At 60.0% G+C, this 26,313-nt stretch overlaps 4 protein-coding genes across 9 annotated transcripts; 2 read left to right on the top strand and 2 right to left on the bottom strand.

Annotated features, from left to right (window-relative positions):
- The first annotated feature begins 2 nt into the window (after positions 1-2).
- Positions 3-11,555, top strand: IMPDH2 (inosine monophosphate dehydrogenase 2). Of its 2 annotated transcripts, XM_085072460.1 has the most exons (15): positions 3-163; positions 258-306; positions 413-514; positions 739-813; positions 1,270-1,476; positions 3,536-3,623; positions 4,192-4,391; positions 5,463-5,553; positions 6,233-6,328; positions 7,641-7,712; positions 9,892-10,035; positions 10,213-10,357; positions 10,443-10,586; positions 10,960-11,043; positions 11,296-11,555. In XM_085072460.1, the coding sequence occupies exons 1-15, from the start codon at positions 66-68 to the stop codon at positions 11,315-11,317; spliced, it is 1,617 nt and encodes a 538-aa protein (XP_084928586.1). In that variant the 5' UTR covers positions 3-65; the 3' UTR covers positions 11,318-11,555. The 2 variants fall into 2 exon arrangements, with proteins under 2 accessions (XP_084928586.1, XP_084928587.1); XM_085072461.1 differs by lacking the exon at positions 7,641-7,712.
- A 1,087-nt stretch (positions 11,556-12,642) lies between these two features.
- On the bottom strand, positions 12,643-14,181 carry NDUFAF3 (NADH:ubiquinone oxidoreductase complex assembly factor 3). Its single transcript, XM_085072466.1, has 5 exons — positions 13,961-14,181; positions 13,649-13,841; positions 13,496-13,562; positions 13,260-13,360; positions 12,643-13,129 (listed from the first exon to the last, which is right to left on the bottom strand). Exons 1-5 carry the CDS (start codon positions 14,017-14,019, stop codon positions 13,037-13,039), a joined length of 513 nt encoding a protein of 170 aa, XP_084928592.1. The 5' UTR covers positions 14,020-14,181; the 3' UTR covers positions 12,643-13,036.
- Positions 14,182-14,411: 230 nt separating this feature from the next.
- On the top strand, positions 14,412-21,405 carry DALRD3 (DALR anticodon binding domain containing 3). 4 transcript variants are annotated; one of them, XM_085072458.1, is made up of 13 exons: positions 15,434-17,729; positions 17,817-18,106; positions 18,192-18,463; positions 18,703-18,761; positions 18,859-18,981; positions 19,103-19,173; positions 19,277-19,335; positions 19,665-19,747; positions 19,849-19,972; positions 20,061-20,119; positions 20,226-20,339; positions 20,559-20,627; positions 20,827-21,405. In XM_085072458.1, exons 1-13 carry the CDS (start codon positions 17,559-17,561, stop codon positions 20,944-20,946), a joined length of 1,614 nt encoding a protein of 537 aa, XP_084928584.1. In that variant the 5' UTR covers positions 15,434-17,558; the 3' UTR covers positions 20,947-21,405. The 4 variants fall into 4 exon arrangements, with proteins under 4 accessions (XP_084928582.1, XP_084928583.1, XP_084928585.1 ...); XM_085072456.1 differs by lacking the exon at positions 15,434-17,729 and adding an exon at positions 14,412-15,234 and having other exon boundaries at positions 17,817-18,463; XM_085072457.1 differs by lacking the exons at positions 15,434-17,729; positions 19,665-19,747; positions 19,849-19,972; ... (2 more) ...; positions 20,559-20,627; positions 20,827-21,405 and adding exons at positions 14,412-15,234; positions 19,450-19,658 and having other exon boundaries at positions 17,817-18,463.
- On the bottom strand, positions 21,276-26,251 carry WDR6 (WD repeat domain 6). Of its 2 annotated transcripts, XM_085072451.1 has the most exons (6): positions 26,139-26,251; positions 23,638-26,065; positions 23,265-23,360; positions 22,954-23,070; positions 22,649-22,767; positions 21,276-22,567 (listed from the first exon to the last, which is right to left on the bottom strand). In XM_085072451.1, exons 1-6 carry the CDS (start codon positions 26,203-26,205, stop codon positions 22,077-22,079), a joined length of 3,318 nt encoding a protein of 1,105 aa, XP_084928577.1. In that variant the 5' UTR covers positions 26,206-26,251; the 3' UTR covers positions 21,276-22,076. The 2 variants fall into 2 exon arrangements, with proteins under 2 accessions (XP_084928577.1, XP_084928576.1); XM_085072450.1 differs by having other exon boundaries at positions 21,276-22,767.
- Between the last annotated feature and the right edge of the window lie 62 nt (positions 26,252-26,313).

Below are 26,313 nucleotides of genomic sequence, written 5' to 3'. Positions count from 1 at the left end.
TCCCTCCCGGCGGCCGTCGGGGCGCGCGTGCGCTCGGTGTGGCGGGGCGGGCACGCGGCGGGGCCATGGCGGACTACCTGATCAGCGGCGGCACCGGCTACGTGCCCGACGACGGGCTGACGGCGCAGCAGCTCTTCAGCTGCGGCGATGGGCTTACCTACAAGTGAGTGCGGCCGGCACGGGGGTGAGACCGGGACCGGGGCTTGGGGCGCGGGGCCGCTGCAGTCGCTGACGCCTCTCCCCTCGTTACCCCGTAGCGATTTCCTCATCCTCCCGGGGTACATCGACTTCACGGCGGACCAGGTGGTGAGTGGCCGGGGTGGGGGAGCGAGCCGGGGCCCGGGCCGGGGGTTGCGCGGTGCCTGTGCCGGTGCCGCCCCTCACCCGCCGCCGCCGCGTGCCTCCCCGCCAGGACCTGACCTCGGCGCTGACCAAGAGGATCACCCTGAAGACCCCGCTGGTCTCCTCGCCCATGGACACAGTCACCGAGGCCAGCATGGCCATCGCCATGGCGGTGAGTGCGGCCCGCGGGGGGCGAGTCCCTTGTGCCACCCTCACCGGGGTGGCGAGGCAGGAAACGCTGCCTGAGGCACCCGCGTGTCTGCCCTGGGGTTCCCGCAGCCCCCCGGGGCCAGGCCGGGCCCGGCGGCTCCATCGTTACTTGCCGCGCTGCTGCACCCGGCCGGTGCAGCGCCGGGCCGTGTCCGCAGTGACTCACGGCTCCCTTTGTGTCCCTAGCTGACCGGGGGAATCGGGTTCATCCACCACAACTGCACCCCGGAGTTCCAGGCCAACGAAGTGCGGAAGGTGAAGGTGAGTGGCTGGAACGGCAGCGCCAAACGGTGCTGGCACAGGGTGCTCCGCAGAGGTGGACAGCGGGTTGGCCTTGCTGAATGAGCTGTGTGAGGAGACTGCTGACGTGTGCCCGGTCTTGGTGTTTCAGAGCTGTAGTGCTGCCAGGATTTGCCGGCACAACCTTCTTGTTGTGTGCCAGGCGCTGTCTATGGGCAGCCTGGGACTTGAGTCCTCCTGGTGTGGGAATATTCCCCATCATTTCAGGAAGGAGGTTAGCCTGGACACTCTTGGATTTTAACATTATTTGGGTGAGCTTTGTTGCTGTTTTGAGAATCATCCTGTTGGTGAGCATGCGGCCAGAGTGGGTGGTTGCAGACCCATGTGAGTGGCTGCAGTAACCCCTGGGCACATGCCCTGCTCCTGGCTGGCCTGGCGGTGCCACTCAGCCTGGCTTCTGCATCTGCTTCCTTTCAGAAATACGAGCAAGGATTCATCACAGACCCCGTGGTGCTGAGCCCCAACGACCGGGTGCGAGATGTGTTTGAAGCAAAAGCTCGTCACGGATTTTGTGGGATTCCTATCACGGACAATGGGAAGATGGGGGGCAAGCTGGTTGGGATCATCTCGTCCAGAGATATTGATTTCTTGAAAGAGTCAGAGCATGACCTGCCCCTCGGTGAGGTGAGAAGGGCTTGTGAGCACCTCATGGGTGTGAGTGCTGTGTTAGGAAGCCGTGTGGCTTGTGATAAGGAGAAGGGTGAGGGTGATGCTAGTGGGAGGAAGCAGCTCCAGTTTAGGTTTGCAGATCTGTCTCTGAGTGTATTTCCAGGGGAGAGTGTCTTGCTCATTTGCACTCTCAGAGCGACTCCTGCAGTGCAGGCCATGCAGTTTATGTGAGTCATGGGGGTTATTTTTCAGTGCCGTAGAAACTCTTCCCTCCTTCAGTAATTAATTACTGGAGTGCCTGGCTGCTGCTGTGGTCCCACATGCTGGCACTGCCAACTCCATAGCAGCTGTGCTCTGCCCAACAAACCCTCCAAGTGCTGAGCTTCCTTTTCTGGGCTGCCTTGCCCTGTGTGCCTCATTTGGGTTACTTGCTCTTTCAAATAATTCCCTGAACTTGCAGTCTGGCAGTTTGGCCTTCATAATGCTTTGCTGTCAGACTCCCCTCGTGCAGGAGAATGTTCTCTGTGATTCCTGTTACACAAGCTGTGTAACGTGAGATCCACGGTTCTGTCAGGTTACACCAGCAGTGCCTCTTGGCCGCGCTTTGCTCTTGACTCACAAATATTTTTAGCTCTTGCTGACCAAACTTGGTGTCACATGCTGATCCCTGTTTGGTTTGAAATCTGCTACAAATACCCGATATGAGAACCTTAAACCAGGAGTAGGTTATAAAAGTGCACATGGCCCTTTGAAGCAATGCTGCCCATTCAGAGGAGCCAGTATGAATCTCCCCTCATCCTTTACGTGGATCATTCAGCACTGCAGAGCAGGAAATTTGCTGTCAGTGTCTGGTGCTTGTCCCTGTCACCAGGCAAGGCCAGGGGAACGAATGGTTTCCTCAGTCTTCTCTCCACTTGCAGTCCAGCAGTCATCTTGCTGAGCCATTCATTGCTATCCACTTAAACACGTGGGTCTCCTGTAGCATGGAAAGCACATGGATCCCACGGGCTTAGGAAGTGTTAGGATATGTCTGTGATTCCTCAGGCTTCTCCTGAGATGTGGGTTCTGTCACAGACAGCATTTTGGGTAGATGCAAGCATGGTCAGCCTCTTTCCTGATGCAAAAGGTCTATTATCATGGTGTAAATAACTAAAATGTTCCCTTTTCTTTGTGTGTGACTGGTCTACCTTCCTGAAGGGTTAGAGAATGTTCCCTTTTAGCTTTTCTTTCTTTCACTTTTCTCTCAAATAACTTTCATGGGGACCTGATGATCACAGAATGCTGTGGTTGGAAAGTACCTTGGAGGTGTCTTGTCAAGCCACCTGCTTGAGGCATGTTCAGCTGGGGGAGGTTTTGTGGGGCTGTGTCTGAATCTCCAAAGATGGAGATTTCATTATCTCTCTGGGCTGCTCTCCCAGTGTGAGACCACTGTTGTGGTGAAAGCTTTTTCCGGTATACCAGGTCAGATGTTCCCCCATTCCCCAGTGTCCAGTACTGCCCTTTGCTTTCCACTGTGTTTTGATGTTTGTCAGAGTGAGTGTGGGTGAGCGTATTTGGATTGATGCAACTCCTTTGCCCCACTGACCTTACCAGCAGCAGCAGTGGGTTATTGTGGGCAGAGCCATTCCAGGGCCTGTGCACTTGGGATGCTGCCTGAAAACAAGATTAGGGGCAGCATTTCTGCCAGAACAGCACGAGACTGTGAAGGTGTCTCCAGCCTTTATTGCTTGTGCTCCATTAAAAGGGAGGATTGTTTGTGTGACATCTCAAATAAGGGTCATCTGAGAGTTGTCTGTTGTTTCTTGGTGCATTCACTTGGCTTCCTGAGGCTTTCTGCCACCTCCTGTTTTCAGTGCTCTAACGGGCTTGGGGCCTGATGCCACTGCTCTCATGGGGACAGCACACTGGAGGCTGTTCCTCTGTGTTTCTGGAGGTGTTTTGCTGTGCTGTCGGCTCCTTTGTGGAGCACTCCTGCATGGCTGCTGCAGAGCATTTCACGTGGGCAGGGGGGTTTGGTATTTTCAGATCAGTGTGAGGGAGTTCTTGTGACTTTTTATCTTCTCCCACCCACTAGATTATGACAAAGCGGGAGGATCTTGTTGTGGCCCCAGCTGGTGTAATGTTGAAAGAAGCAAATGAAATTCTGCAAAGAAGTAAAAAAGGTACCTGCGGCCATCTGTGGCACGAGGGAGAGCTGTGGAAGCACTGGGCTGGGGCAGCAGTAGGTGAATGTGGGCACACGGTCCCTGTGAGGGTGAAGTGTGGGAGGGGACAGTGAGGAGCCGTTTGCCAGGGTACAGAGTTCACATGCCTTCATCTCAAATGTGTTTGGAGCTAAAGAGATTCTTGGCAGCCCAGCGTTTGGCTGTCCAGCCACATGTCTTTGATTTTTCTCTCCTGGCCTTCACATTTCAGCACTCACTTCAGCTCTCTTACGGTTTAGTAGTTTGACTTTTAATAGGGTGATGTGGGTCTAATTATTAAAAAATACACACTTTTTGTATGGTTCATGTGAAAATACTGAGTCCTTCAGTCCTGCAAACCCCTTTTTCTGTTTCTCGAGCCAGGGCTGCTGGCATCCATGGCCAAGCAAGATTTGGTAACACACCTCTGAGTCTCCATCTTGTAGCAGTTTCTGCTTGCCCAATGCTCCTGGTCTGTCATACTGCTCTGAGCTAACGTCTATCTCCTGCAGAAATCTGCAGTGATGTTCTTTGTATCTGTTTCCAGGCAAGCTGCCAATTGTTAATGAAGATGACGAGCTGGTGGCTATCATTGCCCGCACTGATCTCAAGAAGAACAGGGACTACCCTCTGGCTTCTAAGGACTCCAAGAAGCAGCTGCTCTGTGGTGCTGCTATTGGGACGCACGAGGATGACAAGTACCGGCTGGACCTGCTGGTGCAAGCTGGCGTGGATGCTGTTGTGCTGGTGAGCACCCACTGGACACCCGTGGGCACTGTGTCAGCCTGGGGCACTGGGGGGTGAGTCCCCAGGCTGGATGCACCTCTCTGACAATGTGGCAGCAGCGTGCCACTCACTGTCTTTGTCACAGGCCTTTCTGTGTTAGAATACACTAGTTTGTTGACCTCTCAGTCCCATTCAGGTTGGGAATTCTCAAATAGAATGGATTTCTCTTGCCTGAGATTTATATGATGTTGAGGGAGTTTGTAGGGTGCATTGAAGCCCTGAAGGGTGAGAAGACAAATATTGTCAGTTAATACAGAATCTTCTACAAATGCCTCTTGCACTCTCCCACCAGCCTCTCTGATGTTCTTGGCAAGTTTTGAATATTTGGTTTCTTCCAGTTTCCCTTCAGCCCTTTGGTGTTTGTTACTGTGTTATTCTCTTACTGATGTTCAGGAGTGGTGGACCCAGAACTGTTCTGCTGATCTCCCTTTTTGGGCTATAAACTTTTGGGCACAGTCATCACTGCCTGTATTTGCACAAGGCATTCTCATTGATTGTGATTCTGTGAGTCCGCTGTGCTCTGAGGGCACTGCTGAGCAGTGGGAAATGTTTAACAGACAGGGTTTGACTGGGTCACGGAGATTGACAGTGCCTGAGTGCTTGGTGCTCAACATCTGGTATTTAAGCTGCTCTGCTGCACAGTGATTAGGTGCTCTCCTGGGTTTCACAAGGAATATTCTCCATTTCACCTGTAGTTTGAGTCAGGGCTGACAGTGTCCTGCTGGTAGAGCCAGATGGTTCTTATCCACAGCCAGATGTTCTACTTGTTGCCTCCTGCAGAAGCCACAGGATTAAACATGAAGAATGTTACTGAAGTCTTTACAATAAACTCCCTTCTACAGGGAAGGTACATTCCTGTCTTGGCAGCAGCTTCTCCTCTGGTTCTATGTCCAATTTGGGGAGTCATTTCACCCACTTACTCAGCTTAGCAGAGACCCCAGCAAGCAGAGTGAAGATCTGAGGCTTTTCGGAAGCTGTGTTTGCAATCTTCTGCAGAAATTCTGGTTGAAATTGGTTTTCTTTCTGTTGCAGGATTCCTCTCAGGGGAACTCCATTTTCCAGATCAATATGATAAAATATATTAAGGAGAAATATCCCAACCTACAAGTTATTGGAGGAAATGGTAGGCATGTGTTGAAGACTCTTGTCTTTAAATGACGTTTGTTTCTTAGACATAGAGGGAGGTGCAGGGAAGTGAATGGAACGGTCATCTTGGTAAATGTCTGTGAACTTAAAATGGTTTCCTCTGGCTTGTGGAATGGAGCAAGACCACTGCAGACACAGAGCAGTACCTTACTGTTGCAGATACTTGGAAACCTTTGTTCTGCAGCACAGCTTGCTACAGTCCTCTGTAGCATGTTACACATTAGCTTATTTTACACACCAGTTTAAAATTTTGTATAATAATGAATATTGCTTGATGTGTAAATCTAATGTCAATTTTCCCTACCTCTTGACAGCAGTGTCCAGTGGTCCTTGTTTTACCTCATGCTGCTGTTACCCTGTACTCTGCCCTCCCTACCTGCTGTGGCCTAGAGAGTGCTTGGGACCGTGCTATGACCTCTGCTGCCTCAGCCCTTAGGTGGAAGTGTGTTGCAGGGTAGCCTAAAGGGCCAGTGTCACTTCACCCACTGGGGACAGCTGGGGCAGAAACTCACTGCTGCTCTCAGATAGGCCTGGCTCTGGCACAGGCTGTTGCCCTGGGTAGGGGGTATTGGCAGCCGTGGGGGAAGCACCAGGGCAGAGCAGTGTTGTGTGCAAATGTGCTTGTCTGTTTTCAAACCGATTTCTGCTCCCCACAGTGGTGACTGCGGCTCAGGCCAAGAACCTCATTGACGCGGGGGTCGATGCCCTGAGGGTCGGGATGGGCAGTGGCTCCATCTGCATCACACAGGAAGGTGAGAGAGATCAGCCACCTCCTAAATAGGTTGAAGACACCTGTTCAGTAGAACTTCCCTGCTGAAAAGCAGCATGGCTGGGATGGAATGGAATTCTCGTGTTTTGAGGGCAGTGTCCAGCAGCAACCGTCTTTCACCCCCTTTGTCCAGGGCGCCCAACCTTTGGGGTGGCAGCAGCAGCAAAGGCATTTCCCAGTACTGACCGAGACTGAGTAGAGCCGGTGTGGCAGATGTGGCTTTGACCAAGAGGAGCTGCTGGCTTGGTGTGGGATGGGACTGCAGGCAGCTCTGCAGGGAGAGGGGCTTACTGGATCCCCAGTGCTGATGGGTGAAGAGCACCAGGCTGTCGGTGCTCCCTTCCCTCTGGCAGCAGTGTGCGTGATGCTTGAATAATACTGGTCTTCTGGACTTGATGCCTTTGCAGTTTCCAGGCTGAAATGGGATTTCTTGCTGTTGTCTCTGCAGTTAGACAGAGGTCGTGTGTGGCAGAGGCTGTGTCACCCTTAGCTAAAAGGCAAGAGGGGCATCCCCAGGGCTTGAAGAAAGGCTGTCTTGAGGACAGACTCAGTCCTCGTGTGTTGAACCTCAGGTGGGGTGAAGAGAAGTGGTGCAGTGAGGTGCTGCATTCCACGAGCACAGCCCCTCTCTGCTTTGCTCCTTGGTCTGTGCCACAGGAGGCAGCAAGTGAGCAGCTGCTGGCTGAAGGTGCTGCATTAGCTCTGCCCTTTCCAGCATGGAGCCTATGAGCAGCCCTGGACCTGTGCTGTGTTCGTGCTTTGCCCGGCTGCGGGGGATTCCCAGTCAGGGCAGTCTGTTTCAGGTCATCTGTCTAGGGAAGGGGTGGTGATCTTGGGCTGACACTTCCATAGCCAGAGCAGAGGCAGGACCTGAGGCAAAGGCATACTCTATTTTGCAGAGAGGTGAATGTCCAGGGTATTCCTCCAGCTGCCCCAGGAGCTGGGGTTGGCTGCTGGTTTTGGTGAAGGAGCAGAGCAGAGGTAGAATATGGTGCTTCACAGGAGATGTGGTTGCAAAACTCTTGCCCACAGCTCCTATTATGGGCAAGAACTCTGGTTTTTTGAGGTAGGGGTCACTTCTCTGGGTGGCTGCTGAGGTAGGGTGAGCATGCGCTGTGCACAGCCAGATCTGGCTGCCTTGGATCTGGCCTCTGGCTTGGCTTGGGCTAGGAAGGGTCTGCAAAGTCAGCTCTGTCCCACACCGTATGCTCTGCCCAGTAGCAGGTCATTTCTGGGGTCCTTTGTTCTGCTGCTGTTCTTCTGTCTCTAAAATGTGTGTGTTTGTTTTTGTTTAGCCGCTCCAAAGATCCCTCCAGACCTAAAGTCCCACAGCCCCAAATGCCCTTCTACTGTCACGGGCACCTATAGTAAGTCACTTGCCCTGTTCCCAACCCTAATTATGTGTCTTGAAGCAGGACCCTGATTTGGCTGCACATGGCCCTACTGCTTGTTTGAGAATAATTTAGTTGTAGATGCACTTGGGGTTTTGTGGCTTTGGATACTGGTTTTGAATCTGAAATGAAATCTGAGAAGCCTTTCTAATTTCCTAAAGCAGAATCTGAACTGTCCAAGCTGAGGGAACTCAGGCCTGTCCTCTCTCCATTCCAAAATCCATTTGGAAGCCTGGCTGGGCTTTCTGACTGCACCTTCTGGATCCCTAGCCAGGCATGCTCCTGCTGATCTAGTGCTGGGAGGTGATCCCTGAGCAGTCCTCGATCGTGCTCAAAATATAGTCCTAGTTGTGGGGAAGTTGTGAACTGGCCAAGCTTCCCATGGAACTGGCTCCCCTGGGTAATGGAGGGACTGCAGTGCACACAGCCACCTTGGCAGCTGCGTTCCATCTTTCCCCACCAAGTCCTGTGGAAAGAAGGGGTTTTTGCCTGCCCAGCACAGGGGTGCAGCATTCTCTGCTCTGATGCTACTGGATCAAGCAGCAGCTGCAAGCCAAGCCTTAGGCTTTGTCCTTTCTCCTAGTTCTGACACCTCAAAGGGGGAGGTTTCTTTTGCAGATCCCGGAAGGTTTTCTCTAGCAGATGATTTCTTAGGGCCACCCTTTGCCAGTACAATAAAAGGGACAAACCTTCACCCTGACCGTGTGATGTGTGTGTGTGCTCAGAACCCTGCTTGGGAAGCCTGCGCTCCGGGGCTGTGGCACTGGGCACTGGGACAGTCAGAGCGGCGCAATGCTCCCGGGGCCCTGAGCCAAGCTGTACCTTAAAGGGCTGGTCTCTGTGGTTGTGCTTGAGAGGCTTCTGCAGGCCCTGCACGGTCTATGGCACAATCCCATAGACCCTGGACTCAAAACCCTCCAGAAATAGGTGTTTCTCTCTGCAGAGCTCTTCCCTGGCAGCGTTTTGCAGCTGCAGTGTGGCCTTCAGCAATGCAGAACTGAGTGAGACCATCTCTTTAAGGGCATTGATGATAAAGCTGGCAGCCTCTCCCTGGCTGGCTGAGCCTGAGCTGAATGCTGGGGTCTGATTAAATTCAGTTCTTCCACAATCTCAGCCTAGAGTCTGGCTTCCCTCCCTCAGCAGCTGCTGCTGAGTGCTGGGAGCAGAGAAACTGCAGCCTCCTGGCCCCAGCAGGCCTCTGCCAGGGACATGCTGCCAGCACTGCTGCCATGCAGGCTGAACCACACCTGGAGTTCACGCTCCAAAGTACTAATCCTGCATGGCCTTAATCTTACCCAATGTATGGGACTAACCATGACTGGAGAAAAGGCTTCCAGTTAATTGTGGGGAAGGGAAGTCTCCCTGAGAGAAGCTTATCTCAGTGTTCTTGCATGCTTGTGGCTGACAAACGTGTTACAAGACATGCCTTGTGCTGGTTTTCCTCACATAATGGAAGCCTCTTAACTGCTACCGACTGGGAAGAACAAGTAAATCCAAAGCTAATAACTCCCTCCCCATGGGGCAGCTAAACTTGATGGAATCCTTGCTGCGTTGCAGGGCAGGAACATAAATTATTATCAAACCATTCTGCCTGTTTCCTTTTCCACTGCTGCATGTGTGTTTGTGTGTGTATGCAGACCTGTATGTATAGATATATCTGTATCTATACCATATACAGGCATACAAGCTCTCTCCCGGCCAGCTGCCTTTCCATTCAAGAGGCACATCGTACAGCTGCTGGGTACATGGAGAAGGGGTCTGGCAGCTCTAGGAGAGAGCAAGCAGTGGGACATGGCTACATGCCAGGGATGCTCTGGAGAGGAGCTTTTGGAGTTTGCTTTATTTCCTTCCCATGCTCCCCACATGTCTGCCGTGCACCAGGATGAACCACGAGTCTTGTCTGATCCCAGGCATCCGATCAAAGACCCCACTCCCGAGGTCACTCACAGCTTTTTGGAGCCAAGGGCTGTGAGGATGTCCCAGCAGGCATCTCCCAGGCATCTGCTTCTCTTGCAATTCAGCCTAGGGAAGGAGCATCCAGGGATTTGTGTGTTCTGAGTGCTGGAGCATGTGTGTGCTGGAAGCCTGAAAGGGCCTGCTGGGATGGGGAGTTGCTGCTGCGTGGAGCTGACCGTGTGTGTGCTCTGTCCCGCAGTGCTGGCGTGTGGCCGTCCCCAGGCCACCGCGGTGTACAAGGTGTCTGAGTACGCCAGGAGGTTCGGTGTCCCCGTGATCGCCGACGGAGGGATCCAGACAGTTGGGCACATCGCCAAGGCGCTGGCACTTGGAGCCTCCACAGGTGAGCACTATTGTAGGGAGTCTCCTGGGAAGTGTTTCCGTGTGGCATCATGCTGGGTATGAAGGCATTTACCTGCAGGTGGCTGTGGGCACGGGGGATGCAGCCAGTGCTGTGCCCAGGGACCCTGAGGAATTTTACTGCCACTGACGTGCTGTTCCTGGTGATCTCTTGTACCAGTGATGATGGGCTCTCTCCTGGCTGCCACCACGGAGGCCCCAGGAGAGTACTTCTTCTCAGATGGCATCAGGCTGAAGAAATACCGTGGCATGGGCTCCCTAGATGCCATGGACAAGAACTTGGGCAGCCAGAATCGGTATTTCAGGTCAGAGATGGTGCTTTGGGGCAGCAGATCAAGCTTTTGGGGTTTCTCTGCTTCACAAACATCGTTGATTTGTGCTTTCATGCAGTGAGACAGACAAAATCAAAGTGGCCCAGGGGGTCTCCGGTGCAGTGCAAGACAAGGGCTCTATCCATAAATTCATTCCATACTTAATTGCTGGGATCCAGCATTCCTGCCAGGATATTGGTGCCAAGAGCCTGACCCAAGTCCGGTGAGTGCTTCCCCACGCCTGTACTCTGGTTAGGTCATGGTGCTGCCTTCTGGAGTCCATGGGCAGTTGTACTCAAGCTGTGATGCGTTCTGGATAATTTGTAGCTCTCTTCCCTGATCTCCAGTGGGACTGCATCATGGATCTACCAACCCAAGGAAGCAAGAGTGTGGTCTCCTGGGGCATATTAACTGGCTGGGCTCAGAATGTTTGGGTTAGGTTACCCAGCCTAGTTCTTGGGAGCACAGCAAAGACCATTCTGGTCACAGCTGGAGGAAACAGTGACCCTTGTCCCAGCTGCTCCAGCTGAGCATGTGCCGGAGCATGGTCTTCCCTGGACTCTGCCTGGCATGTGACAAGTGTCCTTCCCCCTCAGAGCCATGATGTACTCTGGAGAGCTGAAATTTGAGAAGAGGACGACATCTGCCCAGGTGGAAGGAGGGGTGCACGGCCTCCACTCGTAAGTTCTTCTGGCAGTGTCTTTGTCACCTCAGGGTCAGGAACAGCCCCCCTGTGCCTCAGCTGCCATGCCTTTGGCTTGGTGTGCTGCTGGCTTGCCCTGGCACCGCCTAGGCAGGCTGAGCTGCAGCCTGTCAGGGTGCTGAGGCTGTTCCCCTTCGTGGCTGTCAGGAACCATTTCTTACTGTGCCTTTGTCCCTGCCCTGGTGAGGTGGGTCAGTAAAGGGACTCCCTGGTGCTGCTTCCCTGACAGGTATGAGAAGCGCCTCTTCTGAAGGAGATCCGTCTGTGTCTGTCCTTGTGCCACTCAGCCCTGCGCCGCTCAGCGCTGCAGCTGCTCTTGCTGCAGAAGTGCCATTATTTTGGGCTGCCTGGAGCTCCTGCTGTCCCTTGGCTGCTTTCTGACCACCCGTGGGGCCCACCTTCCACCTGGGAGCTGTGATCCTGGGCTGGAGCCTTGTACTTGTTGGCCATGTTTTACAATAAAAGAAAGAAAAGATGTGCCATTGGTGTCAGCCCAGAGCCCCTCTTCCTTCTTTACCTCCCGTGCTCTCCTTGGCTCTGTCCTTTGCTTCCCACACCCTCAGGAGCAGCTGATAATCCTGGAAGGGACTGTGTTCATGTGAAGAACAACAGGGGAGAGCCCAGAGACCGGGGTGAGTGGGTAACACAGTGTGGCTTCTTTAAAAACCCTTGCTGAGAGCCGAAAACAAGGGCTGCCAAACCCAGCTGTGGCAGCAGCCAGGATGCTGCAGGACCCCATTCCTGGTCCAGCTGCTGCATTCTCCTTACTGTAAACTTCTTGTAGTTGCCACACCTCCAGGCCCAGTGGCTGAACCCCCTTGGGCCCAGGCTCCAGAGAGCAATTATTTGCCAGAAGGTGGGCAATGCACTGGGAGGGGCACATGTTTATAAAGGAGCTGGTCTGCATTTCTGCAGGCCCAAGCAGCACAAACCTCCCAGGTCTGGCAGGTTACCCGTGTTTGCAGTGCCAGGAGACAGAAGTATTTTACACCTCACATCACTCCTGCTGAAGAGAGTGTTTACCATCAGTGGTTTGGGGGTGTCAGATCATATTTATATACTAAAACCAAAACCTTGAACTGGTGTCATGTGTCAGTGTCACACACTCATTAACACATTAAGCAGAGCTGCCCCTACCCTAATCTTGCAGCTGCATCCCCTGCCTTCACCTGCCGAGGTGGCAGAGTTGAGGGCATGAGGCTTCCAATAGGTACATGTAACCCCCTTCCCCAGGGGTGACATCCCTAACCATGAACCAGTGGGGCACAGGACAGTGACTTCTCCAAGTCCCCTGCTGGAGCAGAGGCTCCAAGGAGAGGCTGTGCAGCACCCTTGGAGCAACTGCAGCCTGAGGCTGCCCAAGGGACATGGGTACTGGGGTGGTACAAAACCCCACAGAAGAGCCCAAGCCAGGTCAGCACCAGCTGGGACACACCAGTTGCTGGTGCTGGCTGTGCTCAGGGAGCTGCTGGCACATGGCACCCCAGCACCACACATGCTGCCCAGTGCCCAGGGTGAGCACATGCCCCGTCAATGTGTTACAGCCTCACCGTGTTGTGCATTAACCACCATACAGTTTCTAGTACTTTCCATTTACATGTATTTTCCTCGTGGAGCCCCACATGTGCCTGGGGGTGTACAGCTCACCCCACCAGCCGCCACCCTGCCTTGAGGTGAGGCTTCTTGCTGCCAAGGTGTGGGGCATGACCTTGGCTGGGCTGTAGGAACAATGCTGCCAGCAAAGCCTTGTGCTGTGCCCCACAGTCCCCAGCACTGGGCAGGGAGGCTGAGAAGCTGGGGACTGTAGGGCAGAGCTAAGCCCATGTATCTCACAGCCCTCCTGTGTGCAGAGCCCAGCCAGCAGCTCCACAGTTCAGTCTGGAGCGTTTCTCAGTTGGGAGCAGTGATCCTCGGGGCCTTCAGGCAGGCAGGGGAAGAACCACTCAGCCCATAGGCATGGCAGGCAGTGCCTACATTTTGTAGGTGCCCCGCGGAGGGATGAGCCCAGCAGCCACCATGCGCCTTTCATTCATTAGGAAGTTGAAAGTTGCACATGCATTCGCCTGTGAATTGAAAAGGGAGTGAGTGAAGCTCCAGCCCTCAGGAAGGAGACTCAGCCCTTCCCCTCAAGGTGCACGATCCCCTCCCTCCCTCCCCTTCAGTGGGGTGTTGCATGTGCTCACCCCTCCTTACCGTGTCCTGCACCTCCACAGCAATCCCGCACTCCCGCATCCGCTTCAGCGTGTCGGGGTGGAGCCGCTCCACTCTGTCCCCTGTGCCCAGCACCAGGATCTCTGTAACCAGGGCACGAGAAAGGTGGCAGGGCGGCACTCGGGCTGCCTCGGCCTGGACCTGCCCTTCCTGCAGGGACCAGCCGCCCCGACAGCAGCCCGAAGCGGGACAGCCCACGACCCTCCCGCCCCACGTACCTATTTGGGGCTCCAGCAGCCGGAACAGCGACAGGCTCTCGTGCGAGATGTCCCGGTGGGAGCCAACCTGCGGGGACACGGCGCGCGTTGAGCGGGGCTGCCCCCGGTGCGTGGTGGGCACCGGCAGCCTCCGCGCCGCCGCCAGGCACTCACGTTCCACTGGAGGATGCTGCGGGGCAGGACGGCGCAGGGCCCCACCACCACGTCTCCGCTGATGGTGAAGCCGCGGGTGCTGTAGCCCTCAATGAACATGATGTTGGGGGACTCCGGCTCTAGCAGCATCACCCGCGTCCGCTGGTACATCTCATCATCCCCCGGCGTGAGCCGGTGACCGCGGCACGGCGCCCTGCGGGGACACGGAGCAGCTGCGACATGTGGGGCCCACGGACACCCCCCGGAGACCCCACGGCGCCCCACAGGCACCGCTCCCGGTCGCAGGGCAGCCGCGGTGCCGCTTGCCGGTACCTGCCCGCCGCTCGCCCCACCGCCGGCACGAGCCGCCGCAGCGCCGCTACCGCCGCCATGGCCGCGACACCGCCGGAACCGCCGGGCGGCCCCGCCCCCGCCGCTACCTCCCCCCAGCGGCCGGGGCCGGGACAGCGCCACCGGGGGAGCAGGGTCGAGCCGGGGCTCCCGGGGATCCCCTGGGGTCCCTCCGCCCGCGGGTCCTGAGGGGCGGGAGGGCAGTGACAATCAAACACCCGCCGCCCCCGGGCCTGGGCGCGCTCCGACCTGCAGCGCCCGGGTGGGCGCCGGAGCGAAACCGAAAGCGGCGGCGGCGGGGCGGGAGCGGGGCGCGGGGCGTCCCGCTGGAGTCTCCCCTACCCCGCCGCCGGCAGGGGCTGCGGACCGGCCTGGGCTGCTGTGCCGAAGGCTGCTGGGCCGGAGGTGAGAGGGGAGCGGGCGGCTCCCCGGGCGGGAGGGAACAGGACCGGGACTCGGCTGCGCTCCTGGCCCGGCCCCGCCGATGCCCCGGGGCTGCCCTAGGCTCGGCACGGCGCCCCGGTTCCCCGTGTGCCCCACTGCGGGCGGCTGCTGCTAGTCGGGGCTGAAACCCCGAGCCGCCGCCGGGACCTCCCGCTGCACGCTGCCCCTCGTCCTGCCATGCTCGGTGAGGCCAGTGGTACTGCGGGCTCAGAGGCGCCCTGGAGCGGGGGACCCACGTCCCCCACCTGTCACCCACCCGGGGCCAGCCGGAGCCTGACACTGCGGGGGCCACCGGCAAGCTCCCCGGCAGTGGCGGCGGGGCATTGCCCGCCACCGTGCCGTGCCGGAGGCATCGGGAATTCCCACAGCCGGCAGCCTCTCTCAGCGCGGGGTCCCAGGGATCCCCGGGCGACACCGCGTGAGCTTCGCGTGGGGCCGGCGGGGTTCCCCACGCGGTTTCAGTTCCCCCCACGGCGGTGCCGAGGGCTCCTCGCCGGGGCTGGGGGCGCTGGCAGCGACGAGGCCGGGCCGGGCTGCCTCTGGGCGCAGGTGCCGGGGCAGGTGCCCTCCCTCGGGGACGGCTCGTGTTTCCGGGCCCCGTCGGGGACTGATGGGCTGGCACCAGTTGCTCCAGCCCCACCGGGGCTTTGTTCGGAGCCGTTTCCTTTTGGCTCGGCCGTGCCGCCCTCCCCTTGGCACCCGGCCCACGGCGCGGGGGGAGCCGGCAGCACAACCCCGGTCTCTGCCGGCACCCCCGGCCACAACGGCCCGGCGGCGGCTCCCTCGCATCACCTCCGCCCTGGTCCCCGCCGGTAAGTCGCCCTCTCCCCTCATGGCCCACCGGCTGCTCCAGGGTCGGGGTGGCATGGCCGTGGCGCCCGTGCCCATCCCTCTGTGGCGCCAGCGCGGGCAACGGAATCCCAAAAGCAGCTGTCCCCGCTGTGCCCAGCTGCCGTGGGGTTTCGTTACCCGCGCTCCCGCCCCTGCCTCGCCCCATACGCCCCCCACCCCTGCCCACCACCCTGTGCTGGGCAAGAGCCGCGTTTCCCATTCCAACCCCTCCCGGGGCTGGGGCAGCGGCTGAGGCCACACTGGGAGAAAGGGGGTGTCGGGATGGGGGATCTCCGGTTCCCAGCCTCGTGGCTCAGCCCCTGCACCGGGCTGGGGGCTCTTCTGTTTCTTCTGCCCCTAACAGCTAAAAATAGCAGCTGGCTTCCTGGGAGAGCATGGGGAGCATGGCTGCTTGGCCACAGGGTGGATGTGGTCACCTGCACCAGCGTGCGATACTGGCGAACTTCCTGCCCATGCCGGCTCTCCCTGGCCGCCGCGGCACCCCACCTGCAGGGGCGGGCAGGATCCAACCCCTGGAGAGAGACGGCTTTGGAATGACACGATCACTCCCGCTGAGCGGGCAGCCAGAGAGCCATCGGGGATGTCGTGTCTGTCCAAAGCTCTTTCGGCGCCTCCGAGAGCCCTCCCCAGGTCGCTTCGCTGCCAGGGCCCACGTGGGTGGCCTGTGGGGACGCTCTGGGGATGTGGACGGATCCAGCCTAGGCACACCTTGAGTGGTGACAGAAGGTCCAGCACATCCCCCTAGCTGGGCACGGGTCCTGGGCAGCTCCTGCCCTGCGGACAGTCAGCAGTTGGTCTGGTGTGAGCAGCGATTCTCAGATCACCTCTTGGCTGTGGGTGGTGCAGGGAGCACCCCACCATGGCACGGCTGGGGGATGTGTCCCTACTCCTGCCCTGGGGCTGCAGATTCTCACTGGCTGTGGGCTGCAGTCCTGGGGCTCCAGAGCTGCCTGCGTAGCCCCAAGACAAGTTGTTCCGTTCCTGGAAGAGCCCACGCAGCAGGATCTGCCCTCGTCCTGCTCCCCCCTCCTTTTCCCCCATGCACACAAGCCCTGGAGGAACCGGTTTGGGCCCTGCGGGCAGAGCTTCCCCCCCTCCCTCCCCGGCCTCACGGGGAGGGCAGGAAGGGCAGGGTAGAGAGGGAGGTCCCCAGCTCCTCGGGATGTGTGCTGTGGCGGCGTTTGGCGCTTCTTGGATTCCTGCTCCCTGTCAACCAGGCTTGGTGCCACGGGGCTGGGGCAGTGCTGGGCCCTTGCCGTGTCCCCAGTTCAGCAGCCCTCAGCACTCTTGTTGGGAGCTGGGCAGCAGCTTGAGCCCTTGGTCACATCTGTGCTCGAACAACCGCTGTGGAGCAGCTTGGCTCTGCAGATGTAATCAAGACCACGATGGCGTGATCTAATCGCTTCCACTTCCTTCTTCCTGGGGCTGATAAGCAGGACACTGCTCATGTGCTGGATGGGAGAGCAGCCCACCGGGGCAGGCTTGGAGGGCACTGCATGGCGTGCACCCACAGCTGCTCATCGCTGTGCCACACACAGCCCATGCCAGGGCCCACGAGTGCTGCTGGTGCTCCTCAGCCATTGTGTCCGAGCCTGGCCAAGCCCTGGGGCTCATGACGGACAGGTTGGACTGGACAGCCGGGTCTGCCAGTGACACCATGCCCACAGCTGGGGTCTGCCTCACACCTTCCCACCCATCCAAACCTCCCTTCCCACCACTGTCCAGGCTGCTGGACCTGCTCCCAGAGCCCCAGGTCCCCAGTGACCCAGGGTCAGCTGGGTCATGTTCTGGGTGGGCCGTGCCCGCAGCCGGGCTGCATCCCCTGCTCTGGCAGCCCGTTCCGGCCCGGGCCTGGATGACCCCAGCATGGCCCCTGGCTCCTGCTCCCTCTCACTTCCCGAGGGTTTCAGGTATGAGCTCCCCAGTGCTGGAGAGAAGCAGACAGCACTCACTCCTGTGCACCTCAGGGTGACACCATGGCCCTGCTGGGGTGAGGCTGAGCGGGACTGAGACCCTGCCGGGCCATTCGGGGTGCCTGGGTGCAGCATCCGCCATGCTCCTGGCCTGACACACCGATCATGGCGGCGCCCGCTGCCCGCCACACCCAACATGGCGGCCCCGCGCCCTCTCCCCCAAGATGGCCGCTCTGCCCGGCCAACCTGCCCGTGACCAAGATGGCCGCCCAGGAGCGCCTCGCCCAACATGGCGGCCAGCGGCGGGAACGGGGAGGGCGAGGCTCTGATGTCACTTCCGGCGCGGCAGCGGAAGTGGCGGCCGGGCTCCCATGGAGACGGGCGAGGGCCGCCCGGGGGTGGCGGCGACGCTGCAGGCGCTGAACGGGGCGCTGGGCCGGCCCGCTGCGCTCTGGGTGAAGGAGAGCGGCGCCCGCAACCTGCGCCACCGGGATTTCCTGGCGCCGCGGGCCGCGCTGAGCGCCGCCTTTCCCGGCGGGCAGGTAGGCTACGGCGGAGCGGGCAGGCCTCGGTGGAGAGCGGGGATTTGCGGGGAGTGTCTGATGGAAGCCCTCACGTTCCGCCTGCAGGTGCCCCCCGAGGCCGTGTCGGCGGTGCCGTCGCTGCGGGGCCCGGCAGTGCTGCCGCTGCAGGTTTGCCGGCAGACTCCGGCGGGACTGGCGGTGCAGGTGCGGCGCCCTGAGGCCTTCCGGCGTCTGCTGGGACCTCTGCCCGGCCCGGACCCTTCCGTGGCGGCGGCGCGGACGGGCTGTGTGGTGCTGCACTGCCCGGCCCTGCGCGGCCCCGCTGCCCTGCGGCCCCGCCACCTCCGCTCCGTGCTGCTGGCCGACCATCTGGCCCAGCTGCTGCGCGCCCAAGGGTGAGTGTGCCTCCGTGCTGTCCTGCTCCCGGCCCCGCGCCACAGCGCCCGCCGCTCCCAGCGCCTACATCGCTCTCTCTCGCAGGGTGGGCGTCTGCCTGGTACCTGCCCTCAACCAGGAGAGGAGATGGGAGGTCCTGCGGCAGCTCCGCATCGACTGGCCCTCCGGCTCCGGTGGCTCGTCCCTCCCTGACGCCGTCTCGGCCTTGAAGGCAGCGCTGGGCCGGTGCCCCTGTGCCACAGCCTGTGAGCAGGGACCGGGCACAGCCGAGGGTGTCATCTTTAAGGTGCACCTGAAGAGCTTCGTGGAGCAGCAGGGCTTGGTGGGCTACGATCCCAATCTAGATGTGCTTCTTGGTGAGCCTCACATGTACGGCAGCTGAGGTGTGGCAGTGGGGGGTGAATGGGTGTAAACAGGCCTGTTTCCTTTTTATTTCAGTTGTTTCTTAACAAAAATAAGGGGGGGTTGGACACACAGGTATTGCTTTCCCCTCTTATTCCCCTTCAGTATGGTTTGAGCCTGGGGCAGATCTGATGGTGTGGGATTTCAGGGCGTGGAGAGCCCCGTGTCCACTGTATGTCACTTTTTCTTGCAGTGACAGAGGGGACGCTGCAGTCCCTGGCTGAGCTGCAGGAAGCTGTTCTGCAGTGCCCAGTGAGTGACCCCATGGCACTGCCCACCTCTCACTTCCCAAGTGTCCTTCCTTTGTGCCAGGAAATGGGATTGAGTTCTCTGTTGTGCTCTGCTGCAGGCCGAAGGCCAGAGCAGTTGCTGCAGCATCGTGCATGTGGTGAACTGTGAGGAGGAATTCCAGCAGCAGCAGCTGGATGTGCTCTGGAGGATTTTGGATGCAGGAGCCCACACAGCTTTGCAGGTGAGCAACCTCTGACCCTCCTCAGTGTGGCCCCCAGCATCCATCCTTGACTCAGGACTAGGTTTGGAACAGGGCTGGATTTCACTCAGCTCCCAGCCTCAGCCTCTCCTCTGCCTTTCAGAAGCACCTTGTCTGTGGGCCAGTGAAGGTGACCAACCCCTCATCAGCCATTGGGGCAGACCAGTACTTCCAGTAAGTTGGTGTGCAAGGCACCTGCTGCTCTCTCTCCTGCCAAGGCTCCCCATAGGCCAGCTCAGCCCACAGTGGTGTCTCTGAGTGTCTGTGTTTCTCCCAGGCTTCGAAAGCGCCAGATGTATGAAGCCTCCGTGATAAAGTATGGGGAGCTTGCACAAGGTGAGTGGCTCTGGGGCTACATGCATGGATGCTGTTCCATCCCTTTCCACTGCTCCCATGAGTCCACAGCCAGTGGGGACTGCCCCCCTGCAGGGTGTTCCTTCTGCCCTCCAGGGCTGAGCCAGGTGCTGCCCTTGTTTGGGGAGGCATCTGAACATCCAGGGCACAGGCATAGAGCAACTCCTTCTGATGGCAGCCAGGGCCGGCGGTGTGGTCTGGAGCTCCTGCTGGAGTACCTGGCGTGGCAGGGCTGTCCTGCCTGGGTGCTGGGGGTGTCAGTACATGGGAATGGAGCAAGCTGTGCATGATGGCACTTACATTCTCCACAGATGAGGCCTGGACAGAGGTGATTGATACCCTGACAGTGGCTGCCATCAGGTTTGAAATGCTGAGCACTGCTCACCGGAGTCAGGTAGGACAGCAGCTTCCATAGAGCCAGGGCTGGCAGGCTATGGGAACAGCTGAGTGGATCTGTGCTCAGCAGCCTGGACTGTGACTCCTCCCTGCCATCAGATCACCCTGGACCTGGAGAACAACAGCATCTCCACAAAGGGAACAAAGAGTGGTGCCTTTGTGATGTACAACTGTGCCCGTCTGGCCACACTCTTTGACACCTTCCAGCGAGCTGTGGAGCAGGGTGAGCAACAGCTTCCCCACCCTCCTCTGACAGCCACTCCTGGAGCTACAGGGGCTTCTTTGGGCACAGTAGTCTCTCTGCTTTCCAGGCATGTACCCACCTCTGCCACCAGTGTCTGAACTCAACTTCTCCTGCCTCCGAGAAGAGGTGAGTGCTGAGAGGAGGAATGGGGGGATCTGTGCACCCACAGCTCTGGTGATGGATGCTACTGGCCCAAGAGGCTCTTACACTGAAACAGGTAATCCCTTCACAGGGCGAATGGCTCCTGCTCTTCAACTATCTCCTGCCCTTCCCTGAAGTCCTGCAGCAGGCAGCACAGCTGCCCCCACCCTCCAAGGGGATCCGGATCACTGCCAACACAGAGACAGTAAGTGCCACATGCCATAGCACCCATGGGTGCTGCTTCAGCAGTCCCAGCCCAGGGCAAAGCTCCATACCAGCAGGTGCTGCCCACCAGTGAGCAACACAGCTGGTGCTGACAGAATAGACTGCTACGCCCCTGGGGCTGTTCTGCTGTGCTTGGGGTGGGTAAGGGCCCAAGACCAGCCAGAATTTACTGTGCCATCAGAATGTCTCTGCCTGGCAGGTGTGCAAGTTTCTGATCCAGCTCAGCATGGATTTCAGCTCCTACTACAACCGGGTGCACGTCCTGGGGGTGAGTTGGAAGTTGCCTCGTGGCCCTGCCATCCTTTTGGGGCTGCACTGCACTTCTGGGGCAGCCCTGTGTGGAATGGTGGCAGTGTGATGTCTCCTGCCTCAGCCTCCAAGGGTGCAGAGGCAACAGTGGCTGTAGGGCCCGCCTGTTGAGGGGCAGTCTGGCCACCAAACCCAACTTGCTGCCTTTCTTCCTGCAGGAACCATTCCCTCACCTCTTTGACCAGATGTTTGCCCGCCTCCGGCTACTGGGAGCAGTAAGGGATGTGTTCCACAGTGCACTGGCAACTCTGCACCTCCCTCCTCTGAGCCAGATCTGAGCCACCCCTGAAGAACTGTGCCAAGGTTTGACAGTCACTTGTACACCACCCTGTGTGTGGGAGAACTGGGCATTGTTCTCCTGACATGGCCAGGGGCTGCCCCAGCACCAGGCAGGGCACAATTCAGCCCTACATAGGTGCTTCCCCTCCCATGGCTCGTGGTGTTTGGGGCTTGGTCCCCCTGCGGCTGTGTCCAGTGTGGGATGTGGGTGCCCCTCCACATCCACACCAGCAGAAGGGAAAAGGTCTCCTGTGGCACCCCAGAAGCTGGGCTGGGAGTACTGGGGAGGTGGCACCAGGGACCAGTCACCACAAAGCCAGACACCAACTTCACTTCCCTCAAAATTGTTTATTGAAGGTTGCTCCGTGCTGGCAGGGAGCTCCTGAGGCTCCAGGCTCCTCTTGGGCTCTGAGCCAGGCCCCAGTACTGGGGTCCAATACACTTGTTGCTGGACAAACGCTCTTGTGTGTCTGACCTCAAGGTTGGTTGTTCTTCTTTTGCTCTGATTGTCCTGGATCCTGCTGCTGCACAGGAACAGCCACTTGGCCTGAGAGCGGGAGGCATTTTTGGGCAGCCATCCCTCACCCCACAGGGTGCTGCTGTGGAGGATCAGTGTCCCTGTGCATTTCAGCACCATCCTCAGCACTGCAGGGTCAGGGCTGTCACACAGAGCTCTGTCCGAGGGCAGACAAGGGAATGCCTCCTGCAGCCCGCCATGTGTCACACCTGGGCCTGACCCTTCCTGGGCCCCTGCTGCTCTCAAGCTACGAGGGCCAGGCTGTGTCTTCGGTGCCCTCCCAAGTAAGGTTCCTCTCTGAGACCAGGGCTGGAAAGACCAGACACAGGTCCTTCACAGCTTGGGAAGAAGGAGCTTCTCCTGGGCAGGGGAGACTGACAACCCCACTTCTTTACTCCCTGGGGAGCCACGTGGGGTCACATCTGCCTTCTTCCTTGACACCACCAGTCTTGAGCTATGCTGCCCCTAAAGGAGCCAAGCATGCCTGTCCCCTCAGGATAGCACACATCAGTGTGCAGGCTGCAGGCAGGGACCACAGTGATGGGCAGAGCCCAAGTGCAGGGTGCCCTCCTAATGCAGGCAGGGACCAGGATGTGTCACACAGCTGCCACATTACTGGGAAGCCTCTTGTGGAGGGGGGTTGGAGGGGGCTGTACCGCACAGCATCTCCAGGCCCTGCCCACAGAGCACGCAGTAGTATCGCAGCTCACCCCCAGCCTCCACCACCTCCCAGCAGTCCAGCTCAGCCAGGTCAGGCACATGGAAGAAGGTGGTGCTGAGGGGGACCAGCTCGCCCTGGTGGTGGTTCCACAGCGTCAGGCGCTGGTCCACTGAGGCAGAGAGCAGCAGATCTGGTCGCAGCACTCGGATCCCTGTCACGTGTGCAGCATGGGCACAGGGCCTGGACACCCGCTCCAGGACCTGCAGGCAGGTCCCCGCTGCAGCCTCACCCCTGCCCGGGGCCACCTCCAGCCGGCAGACATGGATGGAGCCATCATCGCTGCCACTGGCCACCAGGTACTGTCCCTCAGGTGTCTCACGGATGTGGAGGCTGTTCACGCCGCAGCTGTGGGCCATGACAGTGACCAGTGGGGCGTCCAGAGCTGGGAAAACAGGCTTAGTCAGGAGACCAATGCTCACCTTGGTTGGAGGGAGCAGGGGAGCAGCTGGCAAGCGGCACCCACCTAGGGGCTGCATCCCTCCCTCTGCTTGGTGCAGGGCATCTGCTGCATCCACGATGGTGCCAGTGATGTCCCAGAAGGCAACGCTGCCGTCGGTGGCTGCACTGCACAGGAGGTGCCTCCTAGAGGGAGGTGTAGAGGGAGTCTCTGGCTGCAGCCCTGAGCATCCCCACTGAGATCCGCAGAAGCGGCAGAACAGCCCCCATGGGCTGATTGCTCCCTTCCCTCTGCCTGCTGAGCTGCCATCCCTGGGAGGATAAACATTTCTCCCAGAGCAAATCAGTTGCAGCCCAGCATTAGGGGCTCACCTCTCCCCTCCTGCCTGTGTGTGCAGGAATGCCTCCACCTTCAGCACACAGCGCTGATGGTGAAATGACTCTGCCACCAGCACCAACTTCCGAGAAGCCTCCAGCAGCCCAAAGATCCTGTGACGGAGCAGAGGGCAGTTGGCTGTGGGAAAATAAGAGCTCCTGGCACCACTGCCCCGTTTCCCTCCACACACTGTGCTATGCCCCACTCAGAGCAGGCCACATCCATGGCTGCAGCCTCCTGTGTGGAGCTTGCTCTGTGGCCATCACCAGCTCCATTCTCCCTGTCAGGCCCCATGATGGCTCCTCACCGGACCGATCCATCGCTGCAGGCAGCAGCCAGGAACTTCCAGGGTGTTGGCAGCTGCTTGCTGCTGGTTCCAGGCACAACTGATAGGGACATGTACCTAGAGCAAAGACAAGACACTAATACCTCTGTGGCCCCAGGGAGGTGGGCGGCCCAGGAGAGCAGCCCTGAGCCTTTCCCTAACCTCAAAAGGCCCTTGAGGCCCACAGGGCACTGTACACCAAGAATCACACATGAAACCACACCAGTCCTGTCTGCCTCTGCTGAGCCAGCAGCTGGCACAGAGCAGGTATTCCAGTGGAGGCTCACGCAGTTTCCAGCACCCTCCCACACTGTGGCCACTACTAACCCTGCCTCGGGTAGTCCCTGAGCATCACCTCGTCTCTGGGTCCATCTTGACAAGCTTGTGCCTGTTCTTCTTCCGCTCCCAATGCTCGTCCAGCCGGTGGGAGGCCACATGGATGACTTGGCAGGCCACAGCACTCTCGGACGCTATGTCCCCAGTGCACAGCAGCCGGTAGCACTCAATCTGCGCCCGGCCGCCTGCAGAGAAGAGCAGGGCAGACAAGCCCTCATCACCAAAGCCCTCATCTCCAGGTCCCATGGCGAATGCCAGCGTCCTCACACTGGAAATGTGGTCACTGAGGCGGGCAAGGGGCACAGCTTCCCAAGAGTGCTCACTGAGCACCAGGACGCAGGCCGTGGTGTCCTCGCTGCCGGTGACAAACACGTTAAGGGTGGCATGGCCAGGCACATCCACAGCCCCCAGACGCCGCACACAGGTGATCTCCCGCCCGTGCAGGGATGCCAGCAGCACCTGCTGCTCGCAGGGCTTGCCCTTGCGGTGGTACAGCATCACATCGCCAGACTTGATAAAGGCGAACACCTCGGCAGAGGGGCTGCTGCAGTAGCTCCAGGAGCGATGCCCACCCCCACAGGGGATGCAGTGGAGGTTCTCGCTGGTCCTGCTGCTCCACACCACAAAGTTGTCAGCGTGAAAGCCCAGCACAAGCAGGTCCCCGTCTGGGGTGAAGCGCAGCTCCTCAATCCACTGCAGCCCTTTGCAGGGCCTGTGCTTCCACAGGACCTCCAGCTGCTGGTCCCGCAGGCGGAGCTGGCGGTACACACCGTCCCGGCCAGTGCTGTAAATGAATCCCCTGTGGATGGTCACGGAGGTAACCCCTGTCTTCCCGTGGAGTCCATAAAGCACTGACAGTGGGGACTCAAGAGGAAGAGCCCCTTTGTGCGACAAGCAAGGGAGCTCCAACTCACTGCTGGAGTCCTCAACAACCAGATCAGTGCCACCATTGGCGAGGCTGGTGCTTTCTGCAGCCCATCCCGAGGAGCTGCTGCAAGGGAAAAGGAGGACGGAGCCCCGGCGGTCTCCGCAGACCAGGAGCTCTTCCTGGGGCAGGAAGGTGGCACAGGTATGCCAACGCTGCTTGCAGGGGGGCAGCAGGTACCGACCCATGAGCTGCACCCAGGGTGTCTGCCCGGGGCGGTGTGTGACATCGAGCCAGAGCATCTCGCCGTCGGGTCCGGAGGCCAGAAGAGCAGCAGAGGTGGCAGGGGGCAGCCCGGGGCGGGGGGCCCAGCTCAGCCCGTGCACGGCCCCCTCGAACAGCCTGAGCTTAGCGGCGGCCCCGGGGTGGCTTAGGGCGAAAAGAAGGAGGCGCCCGTCGCCGCTGGCCAGGGCGCAGAGCGCTTCGTCCCCGCCGGGTAGCGGGGCGGCTGCCAGTACGGCGCGGGGCCCGCCGGCTGCGGGGGGCAGCACCGGCGCCCAGCGCCCCTGAGCCGCCTCGAACGCCGCCAGCCCGCCCGCTTCGCCCAGCACCAGCACCCGCCGCGGCCCCGCCAGCAGCACGGCCCTCGGCCGCTCCGGAGCCCCCAGCGCTGCAACCGCCGGGGCTGCCTCCGGGTCCACACGCAGGGGTCGCCAGAGCCGGACTCCGCCGTCGTCGCCGCCCGTGGCCAGGTAGCCGCCGGCGGGGCGCAGAGCCAGGGCGCGCAGGGCCCCTCGGTGTCCACGTCGCGCCTGCCGCACGCCGCCACCGCCGCCCCACTCCAGGCAGGCGCCGTCCTCTCCGGCGCTGACCGGGAGCGGACCCCGCAGCACCACGGCGGCCACTCGCGCCCCATGCCCGTAGCACACCAGCAGGCAAGCGCCGGCCCCGGCCCCAGCCCCGTCCCCGCCGCCCAACTCACCCACGGCCCAGAGCCGCACGCTGCGGTCCTCGGATGCGGAGGCGAGCAGTCCCCGCGAAGCCGCGTAGCGGAGCGCCAGCACCGCGCCCCGGTGCCCGCGCAGCTGCCGTTGCGGGGCCTTGGCCGCCGCCGCCCTCCACATCACCACGGTGCCCGTCGCCGTGCCGGCCGCCAGCGCTAGCCGCTCCCAGCCCGCTCCCGCCAGCACGGCGCACCGTAGCGCCCCGGCCCCGCCACAGCTCGCCCGCCGCAGCCAGCGCCCCCCACTCCGCCACTCGTAGAGCGCCACGGTCCCGCCGCCCAGCGCCAGCGCCAGCCGCCCACCCGTCGCCCACCGCACCTCCCACACCCGCGTCCCGAGCTCCCGCGCGACCCCGCCGCCGCACGCCGCCAGCCGCGGCCCGCCGTCCTTTCCGCCGCGCCGCACCGCCAGCACGGCCAGCCAGCGCCCACCAAAGACCGCTACTCGCGCCACCGGCCCGGGGCCCGGCTCGGCCCGCAGTCCCTGCACGCTGGCCTCCCTCAGCACACTCCGCCGGCCGGCCGCCGCCGCTGGCCCGCTGCCGCTGAGCCGGAACGCCACCACCTCCGGGCCCGTACCTGCGGGACACCACGTCAGCCGCCGCCGCTGATCCCGCCGCCCGCCCCACCCCGTCCCGCTCCCGGCGCTCACCCGCCAACAGCGTGTCCCCCACGAACTCCAGCGCCGTCACCGGCGCCACCAGCGCCACCGACTCCATGTTGGCGGCACTCCTCACCGTCGCTGCCCCCAGCGCTCATTGGCCGAGCCCCGCGTGCCACCGCCCCGCCCGCTGCCTATTGGTCAGCCCCGCCGCCCCGCCCCCCGA

The sequence above is a fragment of the Lichenostomus cassidix genome, chromosome 12 (genome assembly GCF_008360975.1).
Source record: "Lichenostomus cassidix isolate B80296 chromosome 12, HeHo_3.0, whole genome shotgun sequence".
Taxonomy (NCBI): Eukaryota; Metazoa; Chordata; class Aves; order Passeriformes; family Meliphagidae; genus Lichenostomus; species Lichenostomus cassidix.
The sequence above is the reverse complement of the archived record's forward strand: the minus strand, read 5'-3'. Positions and strand labels throughout refer to the sequence as shown.